Source organism: Salvia hispanica, unplaced genomic scaffold (genome assembly GCF_023119035.1).
Source record: "Salvia hispanica cultivar TCC Black 2014 unplaced genomic scaffold, UniMelb_Shisp_WGS_1.0 HiC_scaffold_16, whole genome shotgun sequence".
Lineage (NCBI taxonomy): Eukaryota > Viridiplantae > Streptophyta > Magnoliopsida > Lamiales > Lamiaceae > Salvia > Salvia hispanica.
Window position 1 is genome coordinate 176,899 of NW_025951871.1, and position 12,728 is coordinate 189,626.

The window sequence follows — 12,728 nt, forward strand, 5'->3', positions numbered from 1 at the left end:
TTGAGTTAAAAAAGCTGTAAACTAGTGGTAAGTTGCATAATAATTGGAAGAAGATAAGGGGCGGCGCTAAATCTAGGAATAGTTTTATTTATTTATGACTTTTATTTTATTATATTTTAGTTTTAAGATATAAACTAGTAATTAATATATTTAATACTATGAGCTTGTTTATTTTGTGTAACTAATTTAGCTTTAGTAGATTATATAAATATGTTAATATTAAAAAAATGTTTATATTTAATTGATTTATTTCAAGTTTATAAATTTTATTAACAAAAAACGTAATAAGAACAACAAAAATTATAAAAAAATTATTTAATATATATTATAAAATTATTATTTAAATATTATATACTATTAAATTTTCGGTCCGATCCCACGAGCTATATTTTCTGGGTCCGTCATTGAATAGTAGTACCAGCAACAATAAAATTAACATTAATTATTTTTCTGTGTTAAAATAACTTATAGTAAATTATAATCATCTCTCATCATTATAAAAAAAATTACTATAATCCATCGCCAACGGCTCAGTTTGATCCACCCACCCTTTTCATGTTAGCCAATTGGGCTCGAACTGATTCCGTGGAGATATCACATGTTATTCACAAAAAATGAGTTCAATATATTATAGAGGCCCAATCGTAAGCCCATCATAATTTAAAACACTAAAAATTGTAAATTTATGACGCTAAAATAAAAATTGAAGAGTTATACTTCCACCGTCACTAAAAATAATACGAACCATATTTTTTTTTATTCCATCTCTGAAAATTGCTCCTCCATCCGTAAAGTGTTGTCCATTTTTGTCATTTTAGTTCGTCCATGAAAAGTTGTCATGTTAGCTTCTTCTTCTTCTTGTTCTTCTTTTTTTTTTTACTTTTTCTTTTCTTATTTCTATTTTTGGTAAATGGATCTCACTTTCCACTGCTCTTTACTATCACATTCTATTATAAAACTAATACTTCCTCCGTCCCATAAAAATATATGCACCCACAAAAATATGTGCATTCCATTTTTAGAAAGATATATCAATTTAATAATATAGGTCCCACTATCCACTAACATTATTTTAACTACCATTTTCCTCTTCTCTCTTATTTGACAGATTTTGTATTAATTCTCGTGTCATATCCATTGCCCATATTTTTATGGGACGGAGAGAGTATATATATGCGGAACCCTCATTATATTAATTTTTATCAACTCACTTTTCTTCATATTTCTTAAAACCCGTGGAGAGAAAAATTTGGACAATATTTCATGGACAGAGGGAGTATGGACTTTTAAGTTTTGGAAATTAAACTACACTAATAATTTGGACTTCACTCTCCACTAATTAACACTACTTCCAATATCCACTCTCTGATTCACCAATTATACTTTTAAACCCGTATCTAAACCAAAAATTTATACTTTTCAAGAACGACGTGAGTATGAAATACGAAGAAATGAAACTGTAGTATATAGTTTTATAGAAGACATCAAATATAACGGAAATATTTACTACAGTCATTATGAATTGAAGAGAGTTAATTGTAATTATTGAAGAGACGAGGGTATTTAAAATTACAAAATTCAATGGAATTATAATCGAGTATTTGATTTTGTCAAACGATTTTCAAAGAGTTTATAAACTCTTAAATATTTTAGAATGAAAACATTCTAAAAAATGAATTTATTTACATTTAACCAAAAATGAACTTCATCATTGTCGTGTGATTAATGATTGATAGCTCAATATGCATGCGAACCTTTTTATATGATTTATTAGACGCTTGACGAAGACTAATCACTGGGGACAAAGTGGTCCTTTATCCTATCAAGCTACGAGTAAATTTTTGGCTTAATACTCCTAAAGTCTTCCCATCTAGGGATATATGTATAGATTTGTTGAAAATGCAAATAGTGTTCACACATACTATTCTCCTAGAATTGACGGGGCCAGACTTTATACTCCCTCCGTTTTATAGTAGATGCCACAATTGAGAGATAGCACGATATTTTAGGAGATTGTTATTTTTGTATGTTAATGGTGAGAGAAAATATAATTTTATAATTTTCTAGAGGAAGAAATGTGACATCTTTTGTGAGACAAACTAAAAAGGAAAGTGTGACATCTATTATGGGACGGAGGGAGTGCATTGGATAACTCATTATACCATGCTGTACTGGTAATCCTAATTTACTATTCCCTCCATTCCATTGTAGTAAAGTAATTTTGTCATTCTATCATTTTGGTACGTTCATAATAGTGGAGTCATTTCATTTATGTCAACATATTTCTTCTCACTTACTTTACTCTCTCTTACTTTATTCTCTCTTCGTCTTATTCAAAACCCCAATCATGACATCCCTCCTCTCCTACTTTACACCTCGGAACGTACCGTTCTTATAGAGATAAACGCGCTTTCACATCTTCTTAGCCCGAAATGGCCGGGGAGAGGAAAGATTCCTTTTTTTGAGGGTACTCCCGGGAACAGATCCAGTGGAGACGGGGTGGGGCCTGTAGCTCAGAGGATTAGAGCACGTGGCTACGAACCACGGTGTCGGGGGTTCGAATCCCTCCTCGCCCACAACCGGCCCAAAAGGGAAGTACCTCCCCCTCTGGGGGTAGGAAAATAATCTCTCTACCTTTTCCATTTCCTACTTTATCATTCCTTTACTTCACTTAACATAATTTTTCTTAATCTTCGTACTAGAAAGAAATGCCTCCATTACTATGGAACAAAGCGAGTACTATGAGATTTTTTTAATTAAATTAATCTTTATATTTGTTAAATAACTTTTGAGTTACTTATATGCATGCTACAAACTAGTAAGATAAAACCTCCACTAATGTAAATTATTTATTAATAGTACTCCTTCCGTCTTATTCTACGTGAAAGCATTTTTACTTAGACACATGATTTTACGTAATATACTACTCCCTCTGTCCCATTTTAGGAGACCAGGTTTACCATTTTTGGGTGTTCCAATTTAAGAGTTCCGGTTAAAATATTCCATACATAATATTAGACTCCACATTCCACTAACCTTTTTCCACTCATATTTTATTATAAAACTAATATAAAAAGTAGAACTCACATTCCACTATCTTTTTTCACCAACTTTCCTTAACATTTCTTAAAAAACACGTGTCGAACTCAACTAGAACTCCTAAAGTGGGACGTAGGGAGTATTATTTTTTTAATTTAATAGTTATACTATTATCTCTATATTCTAAATAAAAACTTTTAAAATTATGCTGATTTTAATGCAAAGTTGGTAAAGTATAAGAGAAATAAAGAGAAAAGTGTTTTAGTGAAAAATAGGTCTCATTCTAGTTGAGAGAAAAAATTTGCCAAGAATTTTTTAAACTTTTAGAAGATGAATAAAAAGAAAAGAATTTCTATTATTATGAGACCGATGGAATATGAATTAAAAAGTGATGAAAAGTGGGGTCTAATTCTAGAAGAGGATGAAAGTTGACACCAGCGCAATAGCATGACAGAAATTTTGAATCAATATAGCTTCTCAATAACAAAGAAAAGTTGATTTTGAAGGTCTAAAGAGCTGACTAATGATGAGGACGTAGCTAGATTAATATGAGGTGAAGAATCTTATCGGCCAAAACTGCATTGATAAAATAAAAATAAAAATAAAAATTATTGGCCAACTTTTTAAGTAAATAATTTTGGGGTATATGAATATAATGTTACAGAAACACCTTTTTTTAATTTAATTTACAAATTAGTAACTAACTTATAACACTAGACCATTCCAAGGAAAAATCATCACTACTATTTAATTCTTCATGATAATATATGATTTTTAGACTACTTTTTCTTTATCTTTGTTAAATTATTTAAGTAGAAATTTTAAAAAATTCATATACAGCACGTACTCTTTCAAGGTATATATAGTGGTAGCTCATACCTTGTATACTCCATACAATTACCTCTTTAAAAATCAAGCCTAATGGATACATCTTCCCATCTCTGCCTCCTTATAACATCATTCTTACTACTTCAATGGTTGATTGATTATAGCTCAGCCAACTTAGATAGCAATAATGATCGTTCTTCACTTACTGCCTTCAAAACTCAAATCTCTTTTGATCCCCATAATATATTAACCAAAAATTGGAGTAGTGAGAGCAGTATTTGTAGTTGGATCAGAGTTATTTGTGATTCTCGCTATCACAGAGTGACTCAGCTGAATATATCATCTATGGGTGTTGCAGGAACCATATCTCCAGAAATCGGAAATCTTTCTTTTCTCATTTCTTTAGATATGAGCAATAACTCTTTTCATGGTCCTATTCCCTCATCTATTTTCAACATTTCAAGTTTAGAAGTTTTGAATTTGAGGAATAACAACTTGTCTGGCAGCCTACCTCTTGATATGTGCAAACACAATCTCCATAGGCTCAAGGGACTTAGTATTTCTTATAACAAGTTGTATGGGGAAATACCATCGAGTTTGGGGCAGTGTTCCAAGCTTGTGTATCTTTCTTTGTATAACAACAGTTTTAGTGGACACTTGCCAACACAAATTGGAAACTTGACATTCCTTCGAGGACTATACTTGGGTGCCAACAATTTAAGAGGTAAAATTTTATCTCCATGATCTCATCAAGACTTCATATTGCATGTACAAATTTATAGTATAATGTGATGTAAATTATTTACAGGTAATATTCCAAAAGAGATCAGTGCTCTTACGAATTTGCAATTTTTGGACATGAATACCAACAACTTAAGTGGTAAGATCTAATCTCCATGATCTCAAGATCGACTTCATATAACATGTACAAACTCGATGTTGATTTAATGCAATTAATTACTCTCAGGTATTATTCCAAAAGAGATTGGTGCTCTTACTAATTTAAAAGCTTTGAACATGAGTACCAACAACTTTATTGGCCCCGTGCCAAGTGAAATTGGGAACTTGAGATTGCTTCAACTATTATATTTGGACGCCAACAAGTTAAGTGGTAAGATATGATCTCCATGATCTCAAGACGTCATATAACATGTATACAAATTTGGATGTTGATATGATGTAGTTTACTCACAGGTAATATTCCAAAAGAGATCGGTGCTCTTACTAATTTACGAAGTTTAGACATGAGTACCAACAACTTTATTGGCCCCGTGCCAAGTGAAATTGGGAACTTGAGATTGCTTCAAGAACTATATTTGGGTGCTAACAACTTAAGTGGTAAGATTTGATTTCCATATATGATCTCAAGACTTCATATAGCATGTACAAACTCGGATGCTGATTTGATTTAATTTACTCGTAGGTAATATTCCAAAAGATATCAATGCTCTGACGAATTTACAAAATTTGGACATAAGTACCAACAACTTTATTGGCCCCATGCCAAGTGAAATTTGGAACTTGACAATGCTTCAAATGTTGGACATTCATAGCAACATGTTAAGTGGTAATTAAGATCTTATGCCAAGCTCTTACATTCCCTATATTTTGTTTGTTTTGATCGATTTGATGCAATTTACTTACAGGTGTTATTCCGAAAGAGATTAGTGCTCTTGCTAATTTACAAACTTTGGACATTAGTGTCAACAACTTTAGTGGCCCCGTGCCAAGTGAAATTGGAAACTTGACAAAGCTTCAATGGTTGGCCCTTGGTATCAACATGTTAAGTGGTAAAATCTCATGTCAAGCTCTTACATTCTCCACATTTTATTTTGTTTTGATTGATTTTGATGCAATTTACTAACAAGTATTATTCAAAAAGAGATCAGTGCTCTTAGTAATTTACAAGGAGCATTGATTTAGATAAAATTGTAAATCATAACAATGTAATAACATTAGTACACTAGTAGAGTTTCCACATTTATTTATTTATATGACTATGTATAATATCATTTTTTATCAGCTCTTTATTCCTTTAAGAAATAATGTAATACTGGTTGTATGAACTCATTCTTCTTCTGGCCCATAATTGGAGTCCTATTTGATTTAGGCACGAATTTAAAAAATTGTAAAGATAAGTTGTTGGATAAGTTAGTGGAATATGAGTCTCACTTATATAAATTGGTTTCAACAAACTTTTACTTTATTATCTCTTCATCTCTTTTAATTTATTCTCTCTTTATTTCTCTTACTTTATTCTCTTTTACTTTATTCACCATCCATTTAACACACTATTCTTAACGAGGCGCTGAAAAGAAACGTCTCTATTAATGAGGAACAAAGAGAGTACTATTTATTTATAATTATGTTTATATGAGAAAAAAGTAGGTGAACTAAAATTAAAAGATAGTATATTTCACTTCAAAAAAATGTCAGTTAACGACGGAATTAGCGATGCAAAATTTTTGCTACGAATTACCGACGGAATTTTCCGTCGCTAAATTTTTTCCTTTTTTAAATAATTTATTTTCCGTCGGTAAAGAGCTCGTCGGTAAAAATAATTTTACCAACGGAAAATACTTTAATTAAAAAAGGAAAAAAATTTAGCGACGGAATATTCCGTCGGTAATTCCATTGGTAATTCGTAGCAAAAATTTTCGGTCGCTAATTCCGTCGGTAAACTGACATTTTTTTTAGTCTTTGAAATGGATAACCCAATCAATAATTAGTAGTAGTAAAAATTTAATCCCAAACCAATTCAATAAATGCGCAGTCTCTCTATGTATTGGAAGCTTCAATGATTTAAAAAGAGATGAAAAGTGGGGTCTAATTCTAGAAGAGGATGAAAGTTGACCCAATCAATAATTAGTAGTAGTAAAAATTTAATCCCAAACCAATTCAATAAATGCGCAGTCTCTCTGTATTGGAAGCTTCAATGAATTAAATTGTACGTAGTGCTGTCACGTGTCAAAATCAATCATTTCTAAAATCGATATTCAATCCCTCATATACAGCTCTCTTTATATTTGAATACAATTGCATTTCGATTTTATGCAACTTTTACGCAGATAATATTCCAAAAGAGATAAGTTATCTTGTTAACTTACAAATCTTGAGCATGAGTTCCAACAAGTTGACAGGATCATTGCCAAAGGAAATTGGAAACATGACATCCCTTACCAACTTATGGTTTAACAGCAATGAATTAAGTGGTATGATATTTTCTCTTTCATTACTCCTCTATCAATTTGAGTAATTTAGTGTACTTATTAATAGTATCTCTTGTGTGGCTGATTTATAATCTCACAGGTCATATTCCAAATGGAATTTTTCTTCTCACTAAATTATTTATATTGGGAATTTCTAACAACCGACTTGGTGGATCATTGCCGAAAGAAATTGGTAACACAACCATCTTAAATGTGGATCTTACCTACAATAATTTAAGCGGTATGATTTTCGATTTCCTTTCATAATGTAAATTCTGCCCATTTCATTGATCAAGTTGATTTAACAATTAATGTTTGCTATCTCCATTTTACTATCTCCATTTATTTACATTATTCTGTTTGTACTTGTTGGCAATTGAAACTATAAATATAACATATAACTGTCCCAACATCGGTGTCAAGAGAAAACTGAAAATAGTATATAAGTCTCATGGGCCCTCCTCCTATCACCAATTGGTTTTAGGATGAAACCCATGGATTTCTATCATGGTATCAGAGCAGGTCGCCGACTGTGGGTCAAATTTAACTGACCCAGCAGTATATCTGGACTTAAAAATTTGGGCCAAGTGGTCCAACCGATCGAAAAAAAATTGGGCCGATTGTCCAATCGATTAGAAAAAAGTCCAACCCCTCCAAGATTCACCTTGAAGGGTTTGAGGGAGGGTGTTGGCAATTGAAACTATAAATATAACATATAACTGTCCCACATCGGTACCTTGAAGGGTTTGAGGGAGGGTGTTGGTAAGTGAAACTATAAATATAACATATAACTGTCCCACATCGGTGTCAAGAGAAAACTAAAACTAGTATATAAGTCTCATGGGCCCTCCTCCTATCACCAATTGGTTTTAGGATGGAACCCATGGATTTCTATTGGTACTTATATCACTCAACACTCAACACCATTGTTATATGATATCTTACTATGACGGAGAAAGTGTAAATAACACTATTACTAGAATATTGTCATGTAGGGTGACTTATATATGTCATTTGATTTGGCTAACTCTTTCATTATATTCTTTTCAAATATCAAGTCCTGTTAAAATGATAACTAACTTAGTTTGATATCTTTGATAACTTATCAACTCGTATATTAAAAATGTCAAAAACAATAACATTATCAACACAATTTTAGATTTATGTATTTGTGTTTTTGTGTTGATATTTAAATATAAATATCAATATTTCACATTTAGTACGATAATTCAAAATTATATATGTTGACATTTTTAATATAGTGAGTTGATTAGTTAGCAAAGTTATAATTTTAAGTTAGCTATCATTTAATTACACGCGTCCATGTATACATTACAATAATGCATTAATTTATGGCAACGATAGATTATTTTTTATTTCAATTAAATAGAAATTAACACGAAAAAAAATAAATTTTCAGGTCTGATACCATCCACCTTTGTGAATCAATCAAGACTGCTTAATTTAGGACTACGGTCCAACAACTTGAGTGGAAAGATTCCAGCATCCATTTGCAACTTGAGATCCCTCCAAATCCTCTATTTGTCAAACAATAATTTGGAAGGAGCAATTCCAGATTGTTTGGGAAACTTGGGCTCATCTGCGCTTATCATCTCTTTGAATGCAAATAAACTTAGCGGCATCATACCATCAACATTCCTAAAGGGTTGCAGACTTGAGTCAATCAATCTAAATGGAAACAAATTGGAAGGAACACTTCCCCAAACATTGGGCAACTGCAAATATTTGGTTAACGTGGACATTGGTGATAACAAAATACAAGGTGGGTTTCCCTTTTGGATGGAAACACTCCCTCAACTTCGCGTTCTTGTTTTGAGGTCAAATAAGTTCAATGGTACGATGTCGGTGTTTTTAAAAACTAAGCGGCCTTTCCCAAAGTTGCAAGTATTGGATGTGTGATATAATGCATTTATTGGCTCTCTATCCGACAGATATTTCAAGAACTTTCGGGGTATGATAGATGTAACAGCCCGACATTTCTAGGGTATAATAAATGCGGCGACTGTTAACTAGGCGAACGTAAGTGCAACAAGAACATAGACTAGGGTTTCAATTAAAGAGATTTGACCAAGAATTTAATGAAGCATCAAGGCAATAAGTCAACGACTAACTCACGAGAATCAAGACTTAATAGATTAGGCTCAAAAGTCAAAGGTTTAGCATAATTCCAACAAACGCAATAATTTCCCTCAATCCAAAACAAAGAATTAAGTTCACCATAACCAAGATAACAAGTTCAAAAATATTCAGCGGAAGCATATCAAGAGAAAGCGGAGCCATGTATGAAGACACGACTACACTTATAGTTCCAACATCCATTTTATTCGATTCAATCTTCTCAACACCACCGACCGCCCATCGCCGCTCAACCTGCACATAGGGAAAACACATGCAGGGCTGAGTATTTTAAACATACTCAGTGGACTCATGCCAAAACATTTTATAGTTATGCCACCCTTACCATAGTGAACTCGAGTTTTGCATTTATTTAAAGATAAGCATCGAGTATCACAAAAATATATCATGGACTGGCCAGTCAAATAATACCTCCCATTTTCTCATCAATCATCATTATCATATGGTGCGACGAAGTGTGGCCACACTTTCGCCCACGAGATCGGCCGACTAGCAAGGACGGCTCCCGATCTCCAGTGTACACTAGCCTGATAGGGTTTGCGGCCCTACTCAGACCCGAATTCGTTTTTATAGCCACTGTAGCCTAATGGAGCGTACTCACAATCTAGGCATCAGGCACACATAATATCCAAAATAATTTATAGGCATGGCATAACAGTTCAATCCACCCTTATTTCTCCAACATCATAAATTTGCATATAGAAGAGTTTAGAATAAAGCCCACCTCGATTTCCTTCAAGTTCAACACAAAAAAATGCACTTCTTCTTGATATCCCACCGGGAACGCGAACTATCACCTTTAGTTCATATTTTCCAAATAAGTCTCAAATCATGGATTAAAATTATGCATGATCTCACGTTTCCCTTTTCCCTTCGATTATTTCCAAAATCAACAATCAAAATCAAAGTACGATTATCATATCGTTTTTATTCCCACAACGATTCCAGATTTATCATCAACTCGTGTCACGTATGAGTGTTTCCCACACACAACACACGCACACACACAACCACACATACACGGTCACATAAACACATGCATACAAATTTCACCGATTAAAAATCCCCCTTCACTCGTTCTAAATGCATGTGGACTCAAGAACACCGATTAATCGGTAGAGGAAGAAAAGATTAATAATAGAAGTACCTTTTCTTGCAAAAACAAACGGTAGAAACAAGTAGAATCTTGATTCTTCAATGAATTCTTGAATTGCAGCTTCAATTCTTCTCCAAAAGATGAAGAATTAATGGAGAAAGTATAAGAAAAATTTGAGAGAGTGGGGAGAGAGAAGTGGACGAAAATTTGGAGGAGTGGGCGACGGTTTTTGATGCTAGGGTTTTGATTCTCCCTCTTATATTTATAGAGTGCAAGATATACTCCAATAATTAAATAAATCAAGATTTGGAGAGGATTTGGTGGAAGAAGTGGCGTTACAATGGTTGAGAGAAAAGGGGATTTCGAAATTTAGGCCTTTTAATTAGCCTATGATTTAATTTAAATATTTCACGGAGTAGAATAAAATATCATGGAGCAAGAAAATAATAAATATTACTCCCCAATTAAAGTCAAAAGTGGCGTGTAGTTTAGGGTTCTCAAAAGGGATTTAATATAAAATCCTAATTTAATTAGGATATGGTAAGATCTTCTTAGATTTGGCAAGATATGCTAGGATATTTGAATTTAATTATGGAAGAGAATAAACAAGGGATCAAATAATATAATAAAAATAATCCCTTCTCCCATAATAAGGGAATTTCGAAAATCCCTCTAGACCAATCATAGGTTTCGAAATTTTCATCAATTAAATAGGAATAATCGGACTTTGGATTTAATTTGGATAATTATCCCAAGCAATAATTAAATCCAAGAAAAATAGGATTTCTTTCCCATAAATAGGAGAGGGTCGAAAATTCCACATACTTAAATAATGCTCCTACTAAATTCTCACTCATCCCTTAGGAAAATAATTCTCCACAAATATTATTTCTTCCCACATCAAAATATCCACATTTTTTTTCGAAAATCATCTCCATTTCACATTTTCAAACGACTTTGACCTTTCCACGGCCACGTCATATTTTCCACAGAATTGACTATTTAATAGCCACGTCACATATTCCATATGTTTGACTATTCAACTCAACCTCAACTCAAAATCGCAATTAGGTCACAAGAATATTGAAATTAATTCACGCATCAATTAATTCCACATATCATAGCATTAAAAGCATTTAATGCAAAATTTCCACGTCACAAAAATTAGGGTTCGAAAAAGCGGGGCGTTACATCCTACCACTCTTAAAAGAAATTTCGTCCCGAAATTTGGTACCTTCATGGAAAAAGTTCCGGGTACATTTCCATCATTTATCCTCGAGCTCCCACGTGGCTTCCTCGTATTCATGGTTTCTCCAAAGTACTTTCACGCTAGCAATAGATTTGTTCCTCAAGATTTGAACTTTACGGTCCAAGATCATCTGAGGTCGCTCCTCGTAACTCAAATCCGGATTCAAGGCAACTTCTTCATAGTGAATCACGTGTTTTGGGTCGAACACATACTTTCGCAACTGCGACACATGGAAAACGTTGTGTACGTTCCCAAAGTTTGGCGGTAGCGCTAATCGATATGCTACGGGTCCTACTCCTTCGAGAATTTCATAAGGACCGATAAATCGTGGTTTCAACTTTCCCTTAACACCAAAACGAGTTATCCCTTTCGACGGGGATACCTTAAGAAACACTTTATCACCGATTTGAAATTGTAAGTCGGTCCGTCGAACATCAGCGTAAGACTTTTGTCTGTCTTGGGCTTCCTTCATTCTCACACGGATTTGTCGAACAATTTCGATCATCTCCTCGACTGCGTCGGGTCCAAGTACCCTTCGTTCGCCAACTTCATCCCAGTAGAGCGGTGATCTACATTTTCTTCCATATAAGGCTTCATACGGAGCCATGTTAATCGTTGCTTGGAAGCTGTTGTTGTAAGCGAATTCGATCAACGGTAGTGCGGTCTCCCAACTTCCGCCTCGGTCGAGCACCACGGCTCTTAGCATATCCTCGAGAGTTTGTATCGTCCTCTCGGATTGTCCATCGGACTGCGGGTGAAACGCCGTGCTAAAGTTCAATCGCGTTCCAAGCTCGCGCTGTAGACTAATCCAAAATTTTGATGTGAACTTCGGGTCACGATCAGACGTAATCGTCACTGGGACTCCATGCAATCGCACGATTTCTCTTATGTAGATACGCGCTAGTCTATCCGATCCATGCGTTATCGGAATCGGTATGAAATGCGCACATTTGGTGAGTCGATCCACAATCACCCAAATGGCGGTGTTTCCTTTGAGAGTCTTTGGCAAAGCCGTCACGAAATCCATGGTGATGTGCTCCCACTTCCACTCGGGTATTTCCAACGGTTGTAGTTTTCCATAAGGTCGTTGATGTAAAGCCTTCACCTGCTGGCAGGCTAAGCAACGTTCCACAAATGTCGCGATATCCTT

General features: G+C 34.1%; 1 protein-coding gene and 1 non-coding gene across 2 annotated transcripts; both read left to right on the forward strand.

The window, feature by feature from the left end:
- The first annotated feature begins 2,497 nt into the window (after positions 1-2,497).
- On the forward strand, positions 2,498-2,576 carry TRNAR-ACG. Its single transcript has one exon. It is a non-coding gene; the product is annotated as a tRNA-Arg (tRNA).
- Positions 2,577-4,212: 1,636 nt separating this feature from the next.
- On the forward strand, positions 4,213-7,343 carry LOC125198526 (leucine-rich repeat receptor-like serine/threonine-protein kinase At1g17230). The gene is made up of 8 exons (XM_048096837.1): positions 4,213-4,591; positions 4,676-4,747; positions 4,835-4,978; positions 5,062-5,205; positions 5,291-5,434; positions 5,514-5,657; positions 6,936-7,079; positions 7,177-7,343. Exons 1-8 carry the CDS (start codon positions 4,213-4,215, stop codon positions 7,341-7,343), a joined length of 1,338 nt encoding a protein of 445 aa, XP_047952794.1.
- The last annotated feature ends 5,385 nt before the right edge of the window (positions 7,344-12,728 follow it).